Source organism: Aegilops tauschii, chromosome 4, assembly GCF_002575655.3.
Source record: "Aegilops tauschii subsp. strangulata cultivar AL8/78 chromosome 4, Aet v6.0, whole genome shotgun sequence".
NCBI lineage: Eukaryota > Viridiplantae > Streptophyta > Magnoliopsida > Poales > Poaceae > Aegilops > Aegilops tauschii.
In genome coordinates this window covers 315,006,956-315,032,741 of record NC_053038.3, presented here as the reverse complement: position 1 = coordinate 315,032,741, position 25,786 = coordinate 315,006,956, and the positions used below count along the sequence as shown (strand labels likewise).

The 25,786-nt window shown below is 46.6% G+C and overlaps 2 protein-coding genes across 3 annotated transcripts; one reads left to right on the top strand and one right to left on the bottom strand.

Annotated features, from left to right (window-relative positions):
• The first annotated feature begins 10,408 nt into the window (after positions 1-10,408).
• LOC109783912 (probable ADP-ribosylation factor GTPase-activating protein AGD14) lies at positions 10,409-16,897 on the top strand. 2 transcript variants are annotated; one of them, XM_020342496.4, is made up of 13 exons: positions 10,409-10,916; positions 11,059-11,120; positions 11,419-11,506; positions 11,602-11,663; positions 11,760-11,856; positions 12,143-12,532; positions 12,616-13,206; positions 13,961-14,092; positions 14,166-14,270; positions 14,357-14,434; positions 15,442-15,562; positions 15,647-15,692; positions 16,012-16,897. In XM_020342496.4, exons 1-13 carry the CDS (start codon positions 10,815-10,817, stop codon positions 16,055-16,057), a joined length of 1,920 nt encoding a protein of 639 aa, XP_020198085.1. In that variant the 5' UTR covers positions 10,409-10,814; the 3' UTR covers positions 16,058-16,897. The 2 variants fall into 2 exon arrangements, with proteins under 2 accessions (XP_020198085.1, XP_040243127.1); XM_040387193.3 differs by having other exon boundaries at positions 10,632-10,916; positions 15,673-15,692; positions 16,012-16,464.
• A 502-nt stretch (positions 16,898-17,399) lies between these two features.
• Positions 17,400-17,852, bottom strand: LOC109783899 (chaperone protein dnaJ 20, chloroplastic). Its single transcript, XM_020342480.2, has one exon. It carries the CDS (start codon positions 17,850-17,852, stop codon positions 17,400-17,402), a length of 453 nt encoding a protein of 150 aa, XP_020198069.2.
• Between the last annotated feature and the right edge of the window lie 7,934 nt (positions 17,853-25,786).

Sequence of the window (25,786 nt, the reverse complement as noted above, 5' to 3'; positions counted from 1 at the left end):
GGATGTCTATCTAAGTGGGATTTCTTAAGTAATATGATTAATTGAACTTAAATTTATCATGAACTTAGTCCTGATAGTATTTGCATATCTATGTTGTAGATCAATTGCTCGCGTATAGCTTCCCCGTTTTATTTTTGAAATGTTCCTAGAGAAAAACTATGTTGAAAGATGATAGTAGCAATGATGCGGACTAGGTCCGTGATCTGAGGATTGTCCTCATTGCTGCACAGAAGAATTATGTCCTTGATGCACCGCTAGGTGACAGACCGATTGCAGGAGCAGATGGAGACGTTATGAACGTTTGGCAAGCTCGATATGATGACTACTTGATAGTTTAGTGCACCATGCTTTACGGCTTAGAATCGGGGCTTCAAAGACGTTTTGAACGCCATGGAGCATATGAGATGTTCCAAGAGTTGAAATTAGTATTTCAGACTCATGCCCATGATGAAAGGTATGAGACCTTTGACAAGCACTTTGCCTACAAGATGGAGGAGAATAGCTCAGCTAGTGAGCATGTGCTCAGAATGTCTGAGTACTACAATCACTTGAATCAAGTGGGAGTTAATCTTCCAGATAAGATAGTGATTGACAGAGTTCTCTAGTCACTATCACCAAGTTACTAGAACTTCTGTAACGCCCACGATGCGGCTATATCTCCCACGTGTCGAGGCACGACTTAGAGGCATAACCGCATTGTGGTATTGTCGCAAGAAGGGTTATCTTCACACAATCCCATGTAATGAAGAAGAATGGGATAACGAGAGTTGTCTTACAATCGCCACTTCACACAAGTACACAAATTAATTCATACATCATCCAAAATCCACACATAGACCAGCTACGGTCAAAACCAAATGAAAAATAAGATAACCCCAAATGCTAGATCCCCGATCGTCCCAACTGGGCTCCACTACTGATCATCAGGAAACGAAACATAGTAACGACCACGTTCCTCGTCGAACTCCCACTTGAGCTCGGTTGCGTCATCTGCACTGGCATCGTCGGCACCTACAACTGTTTTGGTAGAATCTGTGAGTCACGAGGACTCAGCAATCTCACACCCGCGAGATCAAGACTATTTAAGTTTATAGGAAAGGATGGTGTAATGAGGTGGAGCTGCAGCAGACACTAAGCATATATGGTGGCTAACATACGCAAAAGAGAGCGAGAAGAGAAGCAACGCAACGGTCGCGAAGCTAGAAATGATCAAGAAGTGATCCTGAAACTACTTACGTTCATGCATAACTCAAGCCGTGTTCACTTCCCGGACTCCGCCGAGAAGAGACCATCATGGCTACACACACGGTTGATGTATTTTAATTAAGTCAAGTGTCAAGTTCTCTACAACCGGACATTAACAAATTCCCATCTGCCTCATAACCGCGGGCACGGCTTTCGAAAGATAATACCCTGCAGGGGTGTCCCAACTTAGCCCATCATAAGCTCTCACGGTCAACGAAGGATAAACCTTCTCCCGGGAAGACCCGATCAGTCTCGGAATCCCGGTTTACAAGACATTTCGACAATGGTAAAACAAGACCAGCAAGACCACCCGCTGTGCCGACAAATCCTGATAGGAGCTGCACATATCTCGTTCTCAGGGCACACCGGATAAGCTAAGCGTACAGGTACCAACATAACCCAAGTTGCCAAGGGATGGTCCCGCACGGTGCTCTAGTTTGGACCAACACTCAGAGGAGCACTGGCCCGGGGGTTAAAATAAAGATGACCCTCGGGCTCGCAAAAACCCGAGGGAAGAAGGCTTAGGTGGAAAATGGTAAAACCAAGGTTGGGCCTTGCTGGAGGAGTTTTATTCAAGGCGAACTGTCAAGGGGGTCCCATAAATCACCCAACCACGTAAGGAATGCAAACTCAAGGAACATAATCCCGGTATGACGGAAACTAGGGCGGCAAGAGTGGAACAAAACACCAGGCATAAGGCCGAGCCTTCCACCCTTTACCAAATATATAGATGCATTAATTAAATAAGAGATATTGTGATATTCCAAAATATCCATGTTCCAACATGGAACCAACTTCAACTTCAACTTCACCTGCAACTAGCAACGCTATAAGAAGGGCTGAGCAAAAGCGGTAACTTAGCCAAACAACGGTTTGCTAGGAAAGGATGGTTAGAGGCTTGACAAGGCAATATGGGAGGCATGATATAGCAAGTGGTAGGTAGCGCAACATGGCAATAGAACGAACAACTAGCAAAGCAAAGATAGAAGTGATTTCGAGGGTATGGTCATCTTGCCTGCAAGGTTCTCAGAGTTGTCGAAAGCTTGATCCTCGTAAGCGTACTCAACAGGTTCCTCGTTCATGAACTCGTCTCCCGGCTCTACCCACAGCAAGAACACAAGCAATGGAACCACAATCAATCACGAGAAATGCACAAGCAACATGATGCAATACATGCATGATATGCAAGATATGATATGCGATGCGTATGTGTGCTTCGGAAGAAAAAGGATGAACAAGGCAGTAACTTGGCAAACCAAGTATGCCACTGGAAAGATGAGATGATTTCGGTCGAAATCGATATAAAGATCACCGGAAACGGATGCACGGTTTGCAAATGGCAAGCAAAACAAGAATGACACGATTCTGTGATTAACAGCATGATAGCACTTAGAATACATCAAGTAACTATGCTACAGCACCCTAACATAGTAAACCAGCATATGGCAGTGACCTACAGGAGATGCTTGAAAAAAGATGAACACTGAGCTACGGCTAGATCACACCACAACAGGTTCAAACAAGCATGGCAAAAGTGCAAAAGATATCAGCTTCACAGACTTAGTGAAATTACTGGACATGGCAGAAACAGTATCAGGTAGCAATGTTCAGAGCAAGCAATCAACATGCTACAGAAATTTATCATAGCAAAACAAGGCATGACATGAATTTACTACATGCATAGAACAAAAGTCCCTTACTGACCATGAGCCAAAAAGGATCAGAAGATATGATGGCACCCATGTAAACATAGCAAGTTTCGTTAACAGGTTTCAGACTTGGCAGAAAACAGAACATGGCATTATCAGAATTATGAAGGCATCTTTGTGAGCTTTATTCACTCATCACCAAGCAATGCATGACAAAACAAGCATACCTACAGCAATATGGCATGTTTATGAAGCTAACCATGGCAAGAGCAAGTTCATATCATGTATGGATCAACTACAACAACCTTGGCAAAATTGAATATCATGTTAACATTCTGCCAGAAATATTTTATAGCAAAAGTAGAGCAAGATTAAGACATGCTATGGCACTCCATAATTGCAAACAGGGGCATGTATGGATATAGCACAACTATATCTACGCAACATCCTTACTGAATATACTCAAAATAAGCATGGATCTCACTGTAGACACATGGATACATGGCAACAAAATAACAGCAGTAACAGACAGCAAAATCCTAAAGTCCCTGAAAACAGAAACATCACGAAGCCTAGTTTGCATGCTTGTGCTAGTCACCACATAGATCACAAAAATACATTGTATATACCTCTGTAAATATGGCATAGATCAAAACACCTGTAGAGCTCATGCCCATAAGATGCACACATCAAATGCAACAAAAATAACAAAACACCAAGTTCTGATATAGTAACAGCAGTAAACATCATATAGCACTCTTGCACCAGAGATTTGGGCACCAAGATGAACTCAAACGAGCATGGCACAATGAAACAAAATGAAGAGCATCTCGAGACGAACATTTCGCTATATCATACATGCAAAACGGAGAAGTATGCAAGGAGATATGCCATGATGAACAGAGCAACATATAGCAAAATCTTCGGGACTTAAGAGGAAAAACGGGTGAAAGATCGTGGATGTCGCCTAGAGGGGGGGTGAATAGGCGCTTTAAAACAATTACGGTTTAGGCTTGAACAAATGCGGAATAAACCTAGCGGTTAATTTGACAAGCACAAAACCTACAACAACTAGGCTCACCTATGTGCACCAACAACTTATGCTAAGCAAGATAAACAACTAAGTGATAGCAAGATATATGACAAGAAACAATATGGCTATCACAAAGTAAAGTGTGTAAGTAAAGGGTTCGGTTAAGAGATAACCGAGGCACGTGGAGACGACGATGTATCCCGAAGTTCACACCCTTGCGGATGCTAATCTCCGTTTGGAGCGGTGTGGAGGCACAATGCTCCCCAAGAAGCCACTAGGGCCACCGTAATCTCCTCACGCCCTCGCACAATGCAAGATGTCGTGATTCCACTAAGGGACCCTTGAGGGTGGTCACCGAACCCATACAAATGGCAACCCTTGGGGGCGGTCACCGAACCCGTACACTTTGGAAACCCTTGGGGGCGGTCACCGGTACCCGTCAAATTGCTCGGGGCGATCTCCACAACCTAATTGGAGACCCCGACGCTTGCCCGGAGCTTTACACCACAATGATTGAGCTCCGAACACCACCAACCGTCTAGGGCGCCCAAGCACCCAAGAGGAACAAGCTCAAGGGCACCAATCACCCAAGAGTAATAAGCTTCTCAACTTGTAACTTCCACGTATCACCGTGGAGAACTCAAACCGATGCACCAAATGCAATGGCAAGGGCACACGGAGTGCCCAAGTCCTTCTCTCTCAAATCCCACCGAAGCAACTAATGCTAGGGAAGAAAATGAGAGGAAGAACAAGAAGGAGAACACCAAGAACTCCAAGATCTAGATCCAAGGAGTTCCCCTCACATAGAGGAGAAAGTGATTGGTGGAAATGTGGATCTAGATCTCCTCTCTCTTTTCCCTCAAAAACTAGCAAGAATACATGGAGGGATTGAGAGTTAGCAAGCTCGAAGAAGGTCAACAATGGGGGAAGAACACGAGCTCAAGAGATAAGGTTCAATGGGGAAGAAGACCCCCTTTTATAGGAGGGGAAAAATCCAACCTGTATGTGCTCAGCCCGCACACGAGCGGTACTACCGCTCCACGAGCGGTACTACCGCTCTGGCGGAAGAAGCAGGGAAAAGGAGCAACCAAACATGAACCTTGGGGCGGTAGTACCGCTTATAAGCGGTACTGCCGCGCACCCCAGCGGTACTACCGCTGGAGGAGCAGAACACGGGACCCAAAAAACAGTAGCGGTACTACCGCCCGACCGGAGCGGTACTACCGCTTATAGGCGGTACTACCGCCCATCAGGGCGGTACTACCGCTTATAGGTGGAACTGCCGTGCCTTACTGCCGTGCAACTACTGCAAAACTCGACACGAAAAATGCAAGACCCAAAATCGAGGCGGTACCAGCGCGGAACCGTAGCCGTACTACCGCTTATGGCCATAGGCGGTACTACCGCTTTGGACAGCGGTACTACCGCTTGGGGTGATAAGCGGTACTGCCGCTCTGGCCGCGGTACTACCGCTAGGTAACCAAAACTGCCATAACTTCTGCATATGAGCTCCGAATTGAGCAAACTCAAGCTTGTTGGATTGAGAAAGACGATCTTGACTCCCTCAAGTTGGACAACCTTTCTTGGTTGTGTTGGCTCGATGAAGACTAGTTGATTGCTCCCCCATACTCCACTATGGGTGAGCCACTCTTCCGCACATCTTCACCAGTCCATTGTCACCACAATGGACGGCAAGCTTCAAGCATTTGATCTCGTCATGATGCTTCACTTGAACTTGCGCACCGCAACCTAACCCCACAAAGAACTCTCACGAAGATCATGGGTTAGTACACAAAGCGTAATCGACAATGCTTACCACACCATGGGATCGCTTGATCCCTCTCGGTACATCTTGTGCGCTTTGTGTGTTGATCAACTTGATTCACTCTTGACTTAGTCTTGATCAACCTTGACTCTTTCCAACTCTCTTCATTTGGATGATGTCTTGAAGGTAAACATGAATGATCACACAATCTTCTTCTTCAAGACATGCTTGCAATAAGTTCTACTTTCACATGACCAATCTTTGGATAATTCCTTAATAACACCTTGGTCACCACATAAACTCCTTGAAACCAACACATGGACTTCAAGAAATGCCTATGGACAAATCCTTCAAATATAATTCAAGGCAACCATTAGTCCATAGAGATTGTCATCAATTACCAAAACCAAACATGGGGGCACCGCATGTTCTTTCAACGGGGTCAACCTCTCTCAGATCTGGATCCGCATGGAAACCGAGGTGCGGCGTGACTCGCCGGAGTCCTTCCGGAGATGGAGAAGGAGAGGACATGGGGGACGAGGACGGCGTGGTCACGGACGGCGGAGGCGACCCGGGGCGCGGGGCGGCGGCGACCAGCGGGGAAGCCGCGGGTGCGGGCGGCGGCGCCGGCGGGAGGACGAGGCGGCGGGGCGCGGGCTCCGGCGCCGGCGGGAGGACGAGGCGGCGGGGCGGTCCTGGGCGCGACGGCGGGGAAGCGCGCGACGGGCGGCGGGGCAGCCTCGGGCGCGGGCGGCGGCGGTCGGGCCCCGCGGGCCTCGCGGGCCGGCGGCGGTGGGGCGGCGGCGCTGCCACGTGGCGCACGCCGATAGGCTCGGGGCGGCGATTCGTCCGGCGGCGGCGGACGTGTCCGGTGGCGGCGGAGGGCGATTTTCTAGGGTTTGGACGCAAATTTCGGAGGGGGAGGTGTTTATATAGGCATAGGGAGCTAGGAGAGTCCAAATGGAGTGCGGTTTTCGCCCACACGATCGTGATCGAACGATCGATAGCATGGAAGTGACTTAGATGGGTTATTGGGCTGTTTGGAGGGGGGTTTTCTGCAACTCACAAAAGCCCTTTGTGGTTACCCGGTTAACCGTTGGAGCATCAAACGACCTCCAAATGGAACGAAACTTGACAGGTGGTCTACCGGTGGTATACCAAGGCCACTTGACAAACCTCGGTCCATTCCGAGAACGTTTAACACCCGCTCAGGAAAAGAGACAAGAGGGATGCGCCGGTGCATGTGGGAGTGTCGGATTGCAAAACGGACAACGGGAAAATGCTCGGATGCATGAGACGAACACGTATGCAAATGAGATGCGCATGATGACATGATATGAGATGCATGACATGAACAAAATGCAAAACGAAAACAAAACCCGACCAAAGGGAATATCATAACACATAGCCGAAAGTGGCAAGAGTTGGAGTTACAAATATGGAAAATTACATCCGGGGTGTTACAACACTCCACCACTACGAGAGGATCTCGTCCCGAGATCTAGGACCGAAAGAACTCTGGATATTCGAAACGGAGGTGGTCCTCGCGTTCCCAGGTGGCTTCTCGGTCGGAATGGTGCGACCACTTCACTTTCAGGAATTTGATTGACTTGTTGCGAGTCTTGCGCTCAGTTTCTTCAAGAATAGCAACGGGATGCTCATGATAAGACAGATCTTCTTGGAGGTCAATCTCTTCGAAGTTGATGGTGCGCTCAGGCCTCTTGAAGCACTTGCGAAGCTGTGACATGTGGAACACATCGTGCATGTTCGCGAAGTTGGAGGGAAGCTCAAGTTGATAGGCGAGGTCGCCTCTTTTGCCAATGATCTTGAAAGGACCCACGTATCTAGGGGCAAGCTTCCCTTTGATACCGAAGTGACGAGTGCATTTCATTGGAGAGACGCGGAGGTAGACATGGTCTCCGATCTCGAAAGCCAAGTCACGGTGCTTACTATCATAGTAACTCTTCTGGCGCGATTGCGCGGCTTTGAGATTTTCACGGATGACTTTACACATTTCTTCAGCCTCTGTGATCAAGTCATTGCCAAGAAGTTGGCGTTCACCAGTCTCTGATCAATTGAGAGGAGTACGGCACTTTCTGCCATAGAGAATCTCGAATGGGGCCTTGCCCGAACTCGCTTGGAAGCTGTTGTTGTAGGAGAATTCGGCATATGGAAGACAATCTTCCCATTTCATGCCAAAGGAAATGACACAAGTCCTGAGCATATTTTCAAGAATTTGATTGACTCGCTCGACTTGGCCACTAGTTTGAGGATGGAAAGCTGTGCTGAAGCGAAAGTTGGTGCCCATGGCCTTCTGGAAGGAGTCCCAGAACTTAAAAGTGAAGATGCTTCCACGATCTGAAGATATCAATTGTGGAATGCCGTGCAAGGAGACAATCCTGGAGGTGTATAGCTCTGCCAACTGAGCTGTTGTGATTGATTCTTTGATTGGAAGGAAATGAGCCACTTTAGTAAGCTTGTCGATGACAACGAAGATAGCATCATTTCCGCACTTGGACTTTGGAAATCCAGTCACGAAGTCCATTTCGATATGATCAAACTTCCATTCTGGTATAGCAAGAGGTTGGAGGAGACCAGCTGGTCGTTGGTGTTCAAACATCCGGCCCGACAGCCCGGACATCCGGCGCCCGTCACAGAACATGGCCGAAGCTGAACCACCTCAGCCCGGACATCCGGCCCCTCGCGAAGGCCCGGACATCTGGCCCGTCGCCCGGACATCCGGCCTCCCCTGTACCCCTTCGCCCACCTAGACTATATATACTCTCCCATCTCCATCTTTCTAGGGTTAGCATTGGTTTAGCTCATATGTGAGATAGAGCATTGCTCATCCATACGGATCTGGTCCTCGAGAGAGACCGCGGCCCCTCTACGGAGACGATCCACGTTGGATTCAAGACCCCCTCTTGGGTGGCCCCATCAAGACCTCCTCACGGAGAAGAACCGGTTATCCTTTGTATCGTCCTTTGTTGGATTTGGATCTTGTATCTCCTCTCGTGTTCCGAGGAACTAGCATATGTGTGACTATATCTTGTTTGTTTTAGAGTTCCTCTTGTGTTTTCCCTTGTGATTCCCCGTGTGTTCTTCGTGTTCTTAGTTGGGATCCGCTCCTTTCGTGAAAGATCGGCCGTATAGGGTTCCACCCTACATCATCTTGGTATCATGAGCCACGTTGATCACGATTTCGGAGCCCCCTCTCTTTGTTTTCTAGCCTAGTTTTGTTGATTTTGTTCCTAATTCGAAAATTGCCCCACAAAAATAGCCCCAATTTTTTTTTGTGATTTGTTGGTGTGATGAAGTTTTGTTGGATTTGATCCGCTGATTTCGTGTGTTGCAGGTAGATCTAGCTTTTCCCCATCTTTTCCCCAATTTCCATCCACAAAATCTTCTGAATTTTGCCCCAGATTTGACCTCTCCACGCGGTGTTCATCGAGTTCGTCCACGGATCCAGAGCCCGGACATCCGGCCCGTCCCGGCCATCCGGCCCTCAGCCCGGACATCCGGCCCCTGACAGCAACACTTCCATCCACCGCTCCGTTTACCGCCTAACTTTCGCCCAATTTTGCCCCGGTGCCCACATACACTTTCGCATACAATCATCTTAATCCGAGTTTGTATGAAAAAGTTACAGCCCGATTAGTGAACTGCTGTCAGAAATCTGGGTTTGGCCGGATCATCCGGGCCTAGAGCCGGACATCCGGGCCGGAGGTCGTGAGATGTCCGAATTTGGTTAGATTTTGATGGTTTGGACTGCAAGGCAAGTCCTTTTCTTGTACGGGAAGTACATCCGCCTCTTATATAGACAAGAGGTGACGGCCGATTGAACAACACACAATCGAACAAATGATCTACCACTTTTTACCTTTACTTTTATCTCCCTTGTTCTTCCTCTCCCTCGTTCTTCATTCGTTCTTCTTGTTGCAAGGCGGCGAACCTCGAGGCCCTAGGGGCGATCAGGTCGACCTGGGGCAGCCCATAGCGGCCGCGCGCCCTGACGGGGTCCCTCCCGGGCGTGTGGGGTTTCGGGTCCTCAAAAGCACCCGCTGGATTGCTTGCGTACCGCGCTTCCGGACGGGTCTCCTTCGACGTGAGCTGCGGTGTATCACCCCTGGCGTCGAGGGTACACGGTGACGTGTTCGTGTGCGAACAGAGTCATCAGAGAGATGGAACAGCACCTCCACCAGGTGAACTCACCCAGCTTGGAGGAAGGATCTAGGCCGGCGCCGCCGCCCGTCGGGGGAGATTAGTTCGTGCGCTGCAGCCGCGCGTACTGGATTTGGGTTTGACGGGGAGGGCACCGGGAGTCAGGGACCAAATTAGCTGGCAGAGAGGGACTTATTTGCAAACTATACGTTCAGAGCATCCCACCAGAATCTGGGCCATCAATCTACCCATCCTATGGTACAGATCTATTTTTTCTATTTTTGCATCATAGACTCAGATTCTATAGTAGTTGCTCCCTCTAGTACTGCATGCAATGCAATGGACCATGCTCTGTGTCTCCGGTTGTTGTGAAAATGATCTGACCCTGGCTGTACGACACTTCGAATCCAACAACACCAACGCCCATCCATGTGTCCCTACAGTCTCTCCTGCCAAACAAGTGACCAGCAATTGGTATTAGCTGTAAGCTGTTGAGCAACCACCACCGGCCGTTCGCCTAGACCAGTAGTGTGAGGGTCCCCAGTCTGTCTTTTCACCGTTCATCGGCTTCATCGTTCGAGCAGACTGCACACAGCTTCATCGGCCGGAGGCACGTGCTGTCCGCGTCGCAAGGCAAAACCAGATCATCAGATTGGATAACGTCTTTCCTCTGTTTTTCCCTTTTCTTGCTGTGTGCTTCCATTAAGCAGCACCAAACTGATCATGTTTTAAAAATTAAAGCCGTTGCAGCTACCGGTTATTTTCCTCCAACGGCCTCCCCTACCGCATCCATCCACACACACACAGGCCGGCCCACGCACAACCACCAGGTCCTCTCCTCGCCGCTCCCCTAATTCGAAGCGCCGGGCGCTCTCTCCTCCGCGCTCCCTGATCAAGCCGAGTCGCCTCGAGCCCTCGACGCCGACGGGTTCCAGGCTCGATTGGGGTTGAGTTCTCAGTGATGGCGGCTGCGTCCAGGAAGGAGGAGGAGAGGAACGAGCGGATCGTGAGGGGCCTCCTCAAGCTGCCGCCCAACCGCAGATGCATCAACTGCAACGCCATCGTAAGGGCTTCTTATTTCTACTCCAGTCGCGCGCGCTCGCGTGATCCGCGGTTTGGTTCTGGTTTGCATCGCTTGCTGATGCTCCCGATCTTGTCTGGTGTTTACTGACGGCCCTGTTTTTGTGTGGTGTCGTCTGATGCAGGGGCCGCAGTACGTCTGCACGAGCTTCTGGACATTCATCTGCATCTCCTGCAGCGGCATCCAGTGAGTGTTTATCGATTCCGTCCCCGGGTGATCTATCGTTTCTTCAACTTTGGGGAATTGGAAAGCCTAGCCAGCGCGATCCAGCGATCAATTTTACTTCTACTGTTGAACCGTGTGTCAGTTTACTGCTTGGGAGGTTCTACTGATGGTGACATATTATGGCCAATTATTGGCACGCTCTATACAACTTATCCATTGTGTGTGAATGTTCCAATTCTAGTCATTCTAGTCTTGCATATGCTAATAGTCTGCTGACCTCTGTTATTCTAACACACTGGAACCATCTATGCACTTGTAGCCGTGAGTTCACGCACCGAGTAAAATCGGTGTCTATGTCCAAGTTCACCGTGCAAGAGGTTGAGGCCCTTCAAAAGGGTGGGAACCAGGTAAAGTCATCCATCCAGTTGGTTGCTTGTTTGTTGGTTGGTGTCTGGGAATTCCCTTTTGGTTCATATCCTAACACTTAAACTGAATGATACAGCGAGCCAGAGAATTATTGTTGAAGGATTTCGATACCCAGCAAATGAGGGTACCTGATAGCAGGTACATAACTTCATCAACTCATTTCCGTGTATACATTCTTTGGTTTGTTATTTAGCGGGATATGGTACATGATGTGACTATTTTGTTTTGTCACAGTAACACTGAAAGCCTTAGAGAATTCATAAATGCTGTTTATGTGGAGAGAAGATATGCTGGTGTAAGTTTGTCCGAAAGGCCTCCAAGAGATATACAGGTACAATTAGTTAAATTCTCGACATCAGCTGTTTGACTACTTGAAACCTATCTTCGTCAGTCTGGAACTTTACCTGTGATAAGCTTTAGCACAACCGCTGCAGTATACATAGATGTTAGTGAATACTCATTCAGGTGGCTTAAAGTGCATCTATCGTTTCTCCTTTAAAGGACTGATTTCTTCCAGTTGACTTTCCTACATATATGCTGCAATGATGGTTTTTATTTTCCTACAATATCTGAGAACATTGCGTCTTGCTGAACTATACTCTATTCCATCTATACAGATTCAGAAATCCCATGAAGAGGAACATAGAAGGGCTAGTTCCTATCATTCATTTTCTCAGAGCCCACCTAATGACTACCAATATGAAGAAAGGCACAATCGCAAGCAACCTGCAATGCTAAGTAGGAAACCTAGTTCAGACCGAGGGCATGATGGGAAGATGCCTGGATTTTCTTATCGTTCACATAGCCTGCAAGAGAGAATGTCCGAGGACCAATTTGCAAATGAGAGTCGTGGACCGACAACTTCTGACTGCTCAGGGTCAAGCATGAGTGGTACCTTTGGAACAGCACCCAAATCACCTGATTTCTTCGATGATGGGTGTTTAAGCCCTCCTGTCCAACAAAATCAATCAAATATGCTGAGTTGTAATGGCATCACGCAATCCCAGGTGATTGATTTTGAAATTTATCCTCTTTCCTTTCTTGCTGCATCTCATAAAATCGCTTAACAAATTTAATTATTTTTCTGCAGAGAACTGCATCAACAGGGAACATAGATTCCACATCGCTTAAGTCAGGCAACTCAAGCTTAGCTGATTTGTTTTTTGATTTTGAGAATGTTCACCGAACTCAGCAATCCAACAATTCTGCAGCTCCAAGTTTTGTAGCCTTTTCTGCTGCTGTAAATGGCACAAAGGAGGATCTCTACAGTCAGCCAAATTTGCAGCAACAACCTGTAACTGGCTATCCATCTGTAGATTTATTTGCAAATATGCCTCATACAGCTTCATCTGCTGATAAAATACCACTGGAAGCTCATCCATCTGTAGATTTGTTTGCAAATATGCCTCATACAGCTTCATCTGCTGATAAAATGCCACTGGAAGCTCCATCAATGGGCAATGCTGGGTGGGCTACATTTGACACGCCCCCAAAGGATAAACAGCCTGGAGTCACTGGTCCCTCTCCTGTAGCTGACGTAGGTAATCATAAACAGATTCTGGGTCGTGATTTGTTTTCGTTCGAAACAAGTGATAGACCAACATTGTTCCCGACTTCCAAGCACGAAGTTTCAATCAGCAATCAGTCTGGTGCTACATCTCTTGATACAAGTTGCTCTCAGGTAAGGAATATTTGCGTTGCTCTAGGAGTTCTCTATGTTTCTATTTGTTCATGGCAACAGGTGCATGCAAATAATATAGGGTAATTAACTTTGTGAATGGTACAAGCTTTTACAATTTTGTGACATGTGTGAACTCAAAAGGAATGATTGTACTATGAGTTCCAGTGTTCTACTGTGGAATTAGCCTTGCCATGCTTTACATCTTAAGAAAGTTAATATTTTGAATTTGCTCAATGTTGGAGCATTTATGATGGCACTTGCACTAAAAATCTGCCAGGAGATCTATCACTAATGACTTCTAACTTGTAAAAACCTAAAGAGTAAAGAGGCAAATAATTATCAGGCGAGGTATTATGTAATTGTACTGTTGCATCTCTTTTAATGTGTGCAGTTAATTTGCACTTTCAGAAAAGGGTGGTTTACTGTTTGGTTACTGGGTTTTTTTTTGTCTTCATTGTGCTCCAAATTATGTAAAAGCTATTATTGTTTATTTGCTAGCCTTGGATTTTTAATTGTTTGTGATGTCACTGCTGGTAGCAGCAGTTCCCAACAAACTGAAAGATATCTCATTCATGACTTTAAAATTGTTGGAGTGTAATAGAACCAATGGATAGGATAAGTTCTCAGGTTGGGAATCATGAAATATAATAATAAAGTTACTTCTGGATGTTATGGTGCCATTCTTCTATTGATTATGTGTTTTAACTGCCTTTCCAGAGCTTCAAGTCATTTCCTCCTTGTTGTGTATTTGCAGTTATGGCATTCATTTGATGATGCAACTGGGATCATCTCTAATGATCACTCTGGTGCTGAGCCACTAAGTAATGAGCTCACAAATGTAGTCAATGTTACCAACAATCCTTTTAGTTGCCCTATTAGTTCAAAGGTAGCCTTTTTCCCTGTTAAATTTTGCATGTGGTTCATAAATAACACAGCATCATAACTGTTATTCTCTGTAGAAATCTCATGGTGATGATTGCCATAATGTGTTCATGGATGAATTAGCTCTAAGTGCATCATTTGCTCCTTTCCTAGAGCCATCTCCAATATCTGATGTTCCTTCGGTATGGCTTCTCTATTTCATAAACCATTTAAGAATATTTTTCTTCTTCTATACCATTGCTCTCTGATGTGATTTGATCATGTACAGGGAAAACCCTTTGCTGATCAGATTGTGCTAAATCCATTTGATCTCCCCTTTGGTACTGATTCAGAGGCTACTAATCTGGTATTCCATTTCTTCTTTGCCTTATCTGTACTTCATGCTACCAGAAGGCTTAAAGAAGTGAACATAATGTTGTCGATTTTCTATGATCCCTGCTTTCTAAGTAGTTGATGATGCTTCATTTTGTGGTTAATGCCTTTTGACAAACAGATTTACCTAAACTATTGGGTCTTTGTAACTGGTTGAAAAAATTTAAACTGAAAATGGTCCAATAAAGCATGCCACTGCATGTGCATGTCTATTCGAAAAGTTGTATGATAAAATATACCTAGAGGTAGAAAGAATTGTAAGTATTCATGTGGGATATGATTGTCTTTTAAATCAAGTAGAATCCAATTAAATAAAAAGATTTGTGGATGGTCAAGCCTCTCCTATAGCAGGGACAAGCCAGTGCCCTATGGCCAGTTTTCGGATCTTTATCTTACCCAAATAACCTGTCATACATAAATTTGTTACGGCTATTCCTTCATTTTTTTTAACAAATTAAAATAATCTAGATTACTATTATACTACATGAGTAGATTTTTTTTTAAAAGAAGCTGAATCCTTTCTGGGAAATCAGCCAAATTTCCTATCTTTGGAATTGGATCCGCATCACCACTCGTGGCACCACCAATCACCACCTCAACCAGTCCGAGTGCACCAAGTTTACTTAGTGGTTCTTGGCCGTGGATCGATGGTTGGGATGTGGCGAGGTTGCGGTGGTGCCACAGCCATGGGCATGAAGTAGGATGACATTGGTAACAAGAATATTTGAATTTGAACATGGTTTGGTCTTCAAAAGATGGCATGTGTTTGTAAAATTAAATTGCATTCCTTGAAGATTTGAGACCACTTTACTTGTGATTTTGTACTAAGAACTAGAAACTATGTCTATGCATTGAGTATGAACTGTCTTTTGTGCATGATATTATAGAAAATATATTTATCTTTGCTTACAGTTCTAGTCCTTGTCATTGCCAGCTTCCTGGTGCTTGCCAGCAATTTTCTGAATTACACTTCATTTGCAGTTCATGGACATGAGCACGCTGCAAGCTGCTTTGCCTAATTTACCAATTTCTTTTCTTGATGGCTTGCCTGAATCATGGTTCTCCAACAATACTTCTACCTATGTTCCGTCTGGATCACATGGTGAGCTTTACTGGTAGAATCTTTATATGGTTTGCCTAATTTACTGCGTACGTGAAGTTCATCTGACTGTAACAACTAATTCAGGTGGACTAACATGTCTTGTCGAGCAGGCCCCGAACTCTCCGTTGAGGTAATATGCTCTGCCTTGGCATAGTCGGCCTTACCAACTGTTTGTTCGGTTTGCTACCGCATTGGGGTTGTTCGGTTTGCTGCCAATTGCCAAGCCAAAAGTAGGCAAGGTTGTTAGTTTCTTATCAAGACAAAAGAGCCAACAAAAATGGCAATGCCAAAGTTCCGGTGGCAGCCTTGCGGTCGCATTGGCTCCAAACTAATTGAAGGCCAAATCTGTAGCCATTTCCAGAACTCTGGCTTGACAAAATTAGGCAGCAAACCAAACAAGCTCTAGCGTCAACTCCATCTTTGTGCTAAAACTAAACCTGTTGTTTCAGGAACATAACATTGAGCACTGTATCTACTGGCAATCCTTTTGCATAGAGAAAGGATTCGGCTTGGAAATCTACATGGCTTTGTGCTGCTTGGGACTTGTGTGAAAAGAGCGAGTAGCACCTGTTGACCTGTTCCTTGGGTTCACTGAACTTGTATGTACCAGATACAGATAGGGAGCTCGTGAAGGCCACTCTGCGGAGACTCGGATACTGTTCCTTGGGTTTGGCTGACAGTGCACATTTTGTGCCCCTTGCCTCTTGGAGTTTGGGAACCCTTGCTGGTGGCTGTGACGACGATGGCAGTGGATGACAGGTGGTGATGGGGATGACAGCGGTGATGCTAACGTTAGTAGATGTTGAGCCCAAAGCGTAACATATCCTGCTATTGCTCGGCAAATTTGACAATTTTGATCTCGGGACGAAATCATTTCACAGAATGAACTGGTTACGAAACTATTTCACTCCCTTGACCCTTTTGTGTAGCGCCCGCCACGCCGGCGCTACACCCTACTGTGCAACGCCTCACAGATAGGCGCTACACGGCCAGCGTCGCACCCATATGTGCCCAAGTCAGCGTGCAGCGCCTGATAGCTAGGCGCCACACTACACAGTGTAGCGCCTGGCTCCTGGGCATTGCACTAGTGCAGCGCCTAGCTCCTGGGCGTTGCACTAGTGCAGCGCCTGAGAGTTAGGCGCCAAGGGTCAGCCGCGTGAAATAGTTTCACGGACAGTTCATTCTGTGATTTGATTTCGACTATAGGTCAAATTTGTCAAATTTGCCCTATTGCTCCATTCATAGAACGTCATTGGAAAAGTTATTCCTAGACGTGACGTTTGATAGACCAATCTTCCACCATTATATTATATATATACATAACGTTTCTTGGTCGATGCTCTAGAATGTCGCATGATTTGCCATAGGAGGACTCTGTTTCAAAGGTTGTCGTATTTGTCACTTCCAAGGAAGTCTTTTTTGATGCTTACCGGAAGAAATTTTAGTTGTCCCACATTTGCTTTTTTCTTTCTTCAGTGTAACATTTGCTTTTGTTTACCCAGGGAGTAGTATTCTAGAACTAGAATGCGTAAAAGGGGTGGTTTAGTGACCCACTTTCTTAGCGCGGAACAAGACATTTGCGTTTGTCTTTTCGGCTTTTCGACTTAGAAGGTCATGACGACTAAGTAGGAGTAATAAGCATCGGAATAGTTACCGTACTTTTTTCTCAAAGAAAAAAACTACCGTACTTTTGTACACTGTCTGTACTACACTATACAGTTTCATCACCAACTGAATCCCACCGCGTAAAACGGAATGGAAGGAGAGAACAAGGCGAAACTACGTAGAATATACTGTACTACAGTAGAAAACACAGAGCACGAGCCGGCGCTGCGGTTTAGAAATTAGAACGATGTCGGCTGCGCGGCTGCGCGGCGCCGCGGCGCATCCTGCTCCCCCACGTTTCGCCTCGCGTGTCCGCCATCCGCCACTGCAGCCCGGCCAGCTGTGCTTCCCAGTCGGCGAAGCCCGCGCGCGGCGCGGGGCGGGACCCGGCGGCGCCCGCGCCCGCGCCACAGCGCAGCTGGATGTCGTAGCCCCGCCTGCGCTCGGGGTCGGAGAGCACCTCGTAGGCCTCTCGCGCCCTCATGAACCGGTCGGCGCCGCCCGGGCACGCGTCCGGGTGCCACCGCCGCGCGGCGCGCCTGTACGCCGCCTTGATCTCCTCCGGCCCCGCCGCCTTCCCCACCGCCAGCACGTCGTACATCGTCGCCCTCTCCGGCGCCGCCGCCAGGGCCGACACCCTCACCCTCGCCCGCCCCTGGCACTTCACGCCATCCGAGAACCCCATGGGCTTGGCGCACAACGTGTTCATCTCTCCAAGCTGTAGCGAACTGAGGTGTTTGATGGACGTGTAAGCTAAGGCTTTGCTTCTTGCACTTCAATGGAGGCTGTGTAAAGCTTTGGCTTGCTGGTTCTATATTTTGCACACGGCGGTGATTATATACTGCCGAGGGAGGGAGGGATACGTGTAACGTGGCGGCGTGGGCTTCTCGAAGACATGGACGAAGTCACGGGCGCGACGCGTGAGGCGTCATGAGCCCGTCGCCCAGGGGAAGCGTCATCTATTCTTGCCCGCTACTCAATTACTACACCACCTCCAATTAATCTTTTTTTTTCAAGTGATAATCTTATCTTACTCCTTAATTATCGTCAAGTTGTTGTCGACTGGTCGATCTCGACTTTAGCTTCCTCTTTTTTTTGAGGGGTGACTTTAGCTTCCTCTTGAGATGTGGACCCGTAGTTCTAGATGGTGGTGGCCCGTCGGAATGTGATCAGATGAAGCCAAGCGTTAGGGAGACACTGACGTCGTTTTTCTGGATTTTGCCAACGTGGAGATCTTACTGGTTGACTCGGCTGTATTTGCTCCAATCACGTAAACGTTGTCTGGCCGGGGATAAAGCTCGATACCACTGCATTGTAAGCCTCCGACCTCCCGCTGCCAGCTGAAATATATTTGTCTCCACCGGTGCATCAACCAGCATCCACAGCGTATCTCCACTAATAAAAACCACGGGTCGCGTGAATTCTAGAAATCCTATCCTATCCGTTCATAGATCCAACGAATGATGTATCACATCAAAACACCATTATTAGAAGAGTTAATTCCATTGTTTACCCTCATGATTTACGTTTGTGACAGAATTGAACCAATTTAAGAAAATCCTTAAATTATACCGCTGTCGAAACTAAATCCGGCAGATCCTTCGGTAGGGTACCCTAACTAAGGGACTTGGCGAAATGGTAGCAAAACAAGGGTCTTTTTTTAGAAAAAGAGGAGGACCCCCGGCCTCTGCATCTGGACGATGCATGCAGCCACTTTATTAATTATTCATATAAGATCTTACAAAGTGATACAACAGTAATAGTAAAGCCACCGTCTAGACAACATCTGTCGCTACTCCTATCCAGTTGATGAAGGGATGCTAATAGTCTGGGCCTAATACCAAACAGACCTCGCAGCCAAACCTAATATCTAATACCTGAGGTCCCAACCAGGACGCCTGCCGGGTATGGGGCACCCACCAGTCCGGCGCACTTCTCAACCAGGACGCCTGCCGGCAAAACAAGGGTTTTACCCAGGTTTGGGCTTTTTTCACGACCAGCATCCTGCTCATTGCTTTATTTCGTTGGGATGTATACAAAGTAAAAGTACCCAGAGATTGAGATTGTTCTTCACGACGAGCCCGCCCCCTGGCTTATATAGCAATACCATGGGTCTTAGAGTTTACACAAATAGGTCAGCCACGTCGGGGGGAGGGGGGTAGAATCCTGCACGACTCTGTCTTCTTGTCTTTTATGCGAAGTCCTCCGAAGTCATTGCGTATACCGCCATGGACCGCCCGAAGTGATCAGGACGAAACTGACAAAGGGGTCCTCAGCCCGACCACCATGTCAAGAATCGTCGACATGAGAGGCCCCTTATCCGGGACGCCGTCAGTAGCCCCTAGAACCGGTCTTCAAGTAGGTTGCATCTTGGTCCTTCTAAGCTGCACATGGCCCTCGGTCACTGGTCTTGAGACATGTTCAATGAAATGCCCCCTCCCCCAACAGTGTCTTCAGGTAGCCGAGCTCCATCTCCCGAGCTGCTTCCGAGGTGACGTGAACCACCTCGGATTTGAAATGATGAAAGGAGAGATCCGAGTTGCATGCCAGGAAGGCTTCACGCCTGCTCGTCGCTTGGCGGGACAAGTTCCCGCATAGCATCTCGAAAGTCCTCTTACCTGGCTCTGACAAGTCATGCCAGTCTTATCCATGGGCCCACTTGGCCACGTGTCATACTTGACTTGACGGTAAACATGACGCGCGGGAATGGGTCAAGGGCCCACACATGCCATGCCCCATCGAGGAAGGGTGTGCACCTCGATCTCCACATGAGGGTTAATGCCAACCCCTCGATCTTCGCGCACCATTAACACATTAATCGTGGGAATACAGAGAGATTTGCTGTTTGCATGGGGGTATTAAGTTGTTGCCATTCCAGTTTCCCCACTCCTTATAAAAGGCAGGATGTGATACGAGGGAGAGCTTTACGCTCCCTTTCCCCTCACACCATCTTCTTCTTTGCACCCAGGCTCCATAGTGCCCACATGCCCCATTGCCACCAAGCTCTGTCCTCCACGCACCACAGCGTTCCATCGTGATACGTCTCCAACGTATCTATAATTTATGAAGTATTCATGCCGTTATATTATCATTCTTGGATGTTTTACAATCATTTTATAGCAACTTTATATCATTTTTTGGGACTAACCTATTGACATAGTGCCCAGTGCCAGTTGTTGTTTTTTGCTTGTTTTTTAATCATAGAAAATCAATACCAAACGGAGTCCAAACGCAGCGAAACTTTTTGAAGATTTTTTCTGGACCAGAAGACACCTGGTGGGCCAAAGAAGTACCAAAGGGGAGCTCCGAGGAGAGCACAACCCACCAGGGCGCGCCTGGGCCCCCAGGCGCGCCCTGGTGGGTTGTGCCCACCTCGGTGGTCTCCTTCACCGCCTCTTCGCCCTACAAATTCCGAAATATTCCAAAAACCCTCGGGGTAACCCTAGATCAGAAGTTCCGCCACCGCAAGCCTCTGTAGCCACGAAAAACCAATCTAGACCCCGTTTCGGCACCCTGCCGGAGGGGAATATCATCACCGGTGGCCATCTTCATCATCCCTATGGCCACCATGATGAGGAGGGAGTAGTCCACCCTTGGGGCTGAGGGTTTGTACCAATAGCTATGTGTTTAATCTCTCTCTCTCTCTCTCTCTCTCTCTCTCTCGTGTTCTTGAGATGTCACGATTTTGATGTATTGCGGGCTTTGTTAATATAGTTGGTGAAGGAAATATGCCCTAGAGGCAATAATAAAGTATTATTTATTTCCTTATATCATCATAAATGTTTATTATTCATGCTAGAATTGTATTAACCGGAAACATAATACATGTGTGAATACATAGACAAACAGAGTGTCACTAGTATGCCTCTACTTGACTAGCTCGTAAATCAAAGATGGTTATGTTTCTTAACCATAGACATGAGTTGTCATTTGATTAACGGGATCACCTCATTAGGAGAATGACGTGATTGACTTGACCCATTCCGTTAGCTTAGCACCCGATCGTTTAGTATGTTGCTATTGCTTTCTTCATGACTTATACATGTTCCTATGACTATGAGATTATGCAACTCCCGTTTACCGGAGGAACACTTTGTGTGCTACCAAACGTCACAACGTAAATGGGTGATTATAAAGGTGCTCTACAGGTGTCTCCAAAGGTACTTGTTGGGTTGGCGTATTTCGAGATTAGGATTTGTCACTCCAATTGTCGGAGAGGTATCTCTGGGCCCACTCGGTAATGCACATCACTATAAGCCTTGCAAGCATTGTGACTAATGAGTTAGTTGCGGGATGATATGTTACGGAACGAGTAAAGAGACTTGCCGGTAACGAGATTGAACTAGGTATCGAGATACCGACGATCAAATCTCGGACAAGTAACATACCGGTGACAAAGGGAACAACGTATGTTGTTATGCGGTCTGACCGATAAAGATCTTCGTAGAATATGTGGGAGACAATATGGAATCCAGGTCCCGCTATTGGTTATTGACCGGAGACGTGTCTCGGTCATGTCTACATAGTTCTCGAACCCGTAGGGTCCGCACGCTTAACGTTACGATGACAGTTTTATTGAGTTTTGATGTACCGAAGGAGTTCGGAGTCCCGGATGAGATCGGGGACATGACGAGGAGTCTCGAAATGGCCGAGACGTAAAGATCGATATATTGGACGACTATATTCGGACTTCAGAAAGGTTCCGAGTGATTCGGGTATTTTTCGGAGTACCGGAGAGTTACGGGAATACGTATTGGGCCTTATTGGGCCATACGGGAAAGAAGAAAAAGGGCCTCAAGGGTGCCCGCACCCCTCCCCTTGGTCTGGTCCGAATTGGACTAGGGAAGGGGGGCGCCCCCTTCCTTCCTTCTCTTTTTCCCTTCCTCTTTTCCTATTCCATATGGGAGGTGGAATCCTACTAGGACTAGGGAGTCCTAGTAGGACTCCACACTTGGTGCGCCCCCTCCTAGGGCCGGCCTCCTCCTCCCTTGCTCCTTTATATACGGGGGCAGGGGGCACCCCAGAGACACAACAATTGATCCTTGAGATCTCTTAGCCGTGTGCGGTGCCCCCCTCCACCATATTACACTTCGATAATACCGTTGCGGAGCTTAGGCGAAGCCCTGCGTCGGTGGAACATCATCATCGTCACCACGCCGTCGTGCTGACGAAACTCTTCCTCAACACTCGGCTGGATCGGAGTTCGAGGGACGTCATCGAGCTGAACGTGTGTAGAACTCGGAGGTGCCGTACGTTCGGTACTTGATCGGTCGGATCGTGAAGACGTACGACTACATCAACCGCGTTGTGATAACGCTTCCGCTGTCGGTCTACGAGGGTACGTGGACAACACTCTCCCCTCTCGTTGCTATGCATCACCATGATCTTGCGTGTGCGTAGAATTTTTTTTGAAATTACTACGTTCCCCAACAGTTGGATAATATGGTGTTTTTCCCTCTCTATCTTGTTGTGATGAATTGAGTTTTTCCTTTGAGATTTCGTTTTATCGGATTGAATACTTTTACAGCTCGTTTGGCGCCTAGGCTTTCATTTCATTTCGTGGAAATGAAATGAAATGAAATCTCTATCAAGATTTCATTTGGCCGAATCTAGATTCCAAATCCAAATTTCATGTTTGGCTGCCACTAGGATTTTGAGGTCAAATATGTACCAGACCCAAAATGAGCATGAAACTGTACCAGCACCAATGAACTAGCCTTTGTGTTAGGAATAAATAGGATGAATAAATCTGTACCAGCACCAGCATTGACAACTTGTTTGTTCGCACGTAAGAACTGTTTGCATTAAACTGAACCATGCCAATACATAGAACTTCAACATGAGACTTTGTAAAAAGTTAATTTTTGCAATACGAAAAAGGTTCACACCAACATCAAATGATCACAGTCTAGCCAAGGTTACATAAAAACTGAATCTTTGCATTATTAGCACCACCCAAGAAAGATTTTCATTGCTCAGGGATATTCTTTTCTTCATTCTGTTTGTTCAACATCAGACTTCACCCAGTATTTCCTGCAAAATATGATGAGAAATGCTGATATATGGTCTCATAGGGCACAATGGTTGTAGAAATTGCTCAAATTGAAATATGTGGACAGCCAAGAAGACAAATCAAAGTGTCACACGATAAGCTTTAGCTTGCAACAATCTTTAGGAAGGGTAAAAAAATTCAACTTGATATAGAAGTTGCTTAAAGTTTAATTTGCACTTCATTTGCACAATTATCATGAATCGAAAGGTAATAGTGACAAACCATCAACAACCGAGTAGGTTAAGTAGGACCGAAACTAAGTCGAGGAGAGACTACATATTAAAACAGAGGAGATATATTCTAGATTAATGTGTTAGTACATAAATATGATGAAAAGTGAAGGCGAATCTGGTTGATATATTCTAGATTTTGAGGTCAAATATGTACCAGACCCAAAAGGACCGGAAATAGTTTGTACATATATTTATTCAGCCACTAAATAAGCAGATCTGGTTGATATATTCTAGATTAATAATGCCACCTCTCGACTGAAGAAGAAAAAGACTAGTTCATAAGAGACCTTCAAACACACTGAATATTTATGTGCATGCAAAACATGTGCATAAAACCTTGTTTGGGGAGACATGGTAGAACAAGTTGCTCTCAAACATGGCAGGAAAACGTTGTTTTATTAAGCCTTGTTTGGGAAGACATGGCAGGAAAACCTTATTAAGATGATAACATAAAACCTTCTATCATGCTAATCTCAAACATGGAATAGGTAAGTACATAAATATGATGAAAAGTGAAGGAAATATGCCCTAGAGGCAATAATAAAGTTGTTATTTATATTTCCTTATATCATGATAAATGTTTATTATTCATGCTAGAATGGTATTAACCAGAAACTTAGTACATGTGTGAATAGATAGACAAAACAGAGTGTCCCTAGTATGCCTCTACTTGACTAGCTCGTTAATCAAAGATGGTTATGTTTCCTGACCATAGACATGTATTGTCATTTGATGAACGGGATCACATCGTTAGAGAATGATGTGATGGACAAGACCCATCCGTTAGCTTAGCATTATGATTGTTAAGTTTTATTGCTATTGCTTTCTTCATGACTTATACATGTTCCTCGGACTATGAGATTATGCAACTCCCGAATACCGGAGGAACACCTTGTGTGCTATCAAACGTCACAACATAACTGGGTGATTATAAAGATGCTCTACAGGTGTCTCCGAAGGTGTTTGTTGGGTTGGCATAGATCAAGATTAGGATTTGTCACTCCGTGTATCGGAGAGGTATCTCTGGGACCTCTCGGTAATGATCATCACTATAAGCCTTGCAAGCACTGTGACTAATGAGTTAGTTACGGGATGATGCATTATGGAACGAGTAAAGAGACTTGCTGGTAACGAGATTGAACTAGGTATGTTGATACCGACGATCGAATCTCGGGCAAGTAACATACCGATGACAAAGGGAACAACATATGTTGTTATGCGGTTTGACCGATAAAGATCTTCATAGAATATGTAGGAGCCAATATGAGCATCCAGGTTCCGCTATTGGTTATTGGCCGGAGATGTGTCTCAGTCATGTCTACATAGTTCTCGAACCCGTGGGGTCCGCACGCTTAACGTTCGATGACGATTTGTATAGAGTTATGTGATTGATGACCGAAGTTTTTTCGGAGTTCCGGATGAGATCACGGACATGACGAGGAGTCTCGAAATGGTCGATATGCAAAGATCGGTATATTGGAAGGCTATATTCGGACGTCGGAAAGGTTCTGAGTGATTCGAGTATTTTTCGGAGTACCGGAGAGTTACGGGAATTCGCCGGGGGAAGTAGTGGGCCTTAATGGGCCATACGGGAAAGGAAAGAAGGGCCTCAAGGGGTGACCGTGCGCCCCCCCATGGCAAGTCCGAATTGGACTAGGGAGGGGGCGTCGCCCCCCTCTCTTTCCTTCTCCCTCTCCTACTCTTTCCCTCTCTCCCCTCTTGGAAAAGGAAGGGGACTCCAAGTAGGATTGGGAATCCTAGTTGGAGTCCCCCTATAGGCGCGCCTCTCCTAGGCCGGCCTCCTATTCCTCCCTCCTTTATATACGTGGGTAGGGGGCACCCCAAAGGCACACCAAAGTTTCTCTTAGCCGTGTGCGGTGCCCCCCTCCACAGAAACACACCTCGGTCATATCGTTGCAGTGCTTAGGCGAAGCCCTGCGCCGGTAACTTCATCATCACCGTCACCACGCCGTCGTGCTGACGAAACTCTCCCTCGGCCTCAGCTGTATCAAGAGTACGAGGGACGTCATCGAGTTGTACGTGTGTAGATCGCGGAGGTGCCATGCGTTCGGTGCTTGATCGGTTGGATCGCGAAGACGTTCGACTACATCAACCGCGTTACTTAATGCTTCCGCTTTCGGTCTATGAGGGTACGTGGACACACTCTCCCCGCTCGTTGCTATGCTTATCCTAGATAGATCTTGCATGATCGTAGGCAAATTTTTGAAATACTACGTTCCCCAACAGTGGCATCCGAGCCAGGTCTATGCGTAGATGTTATATGCATGACTAGAACACAAAGAGTTGTGGGCGATAATAGTCATACTGCTTACC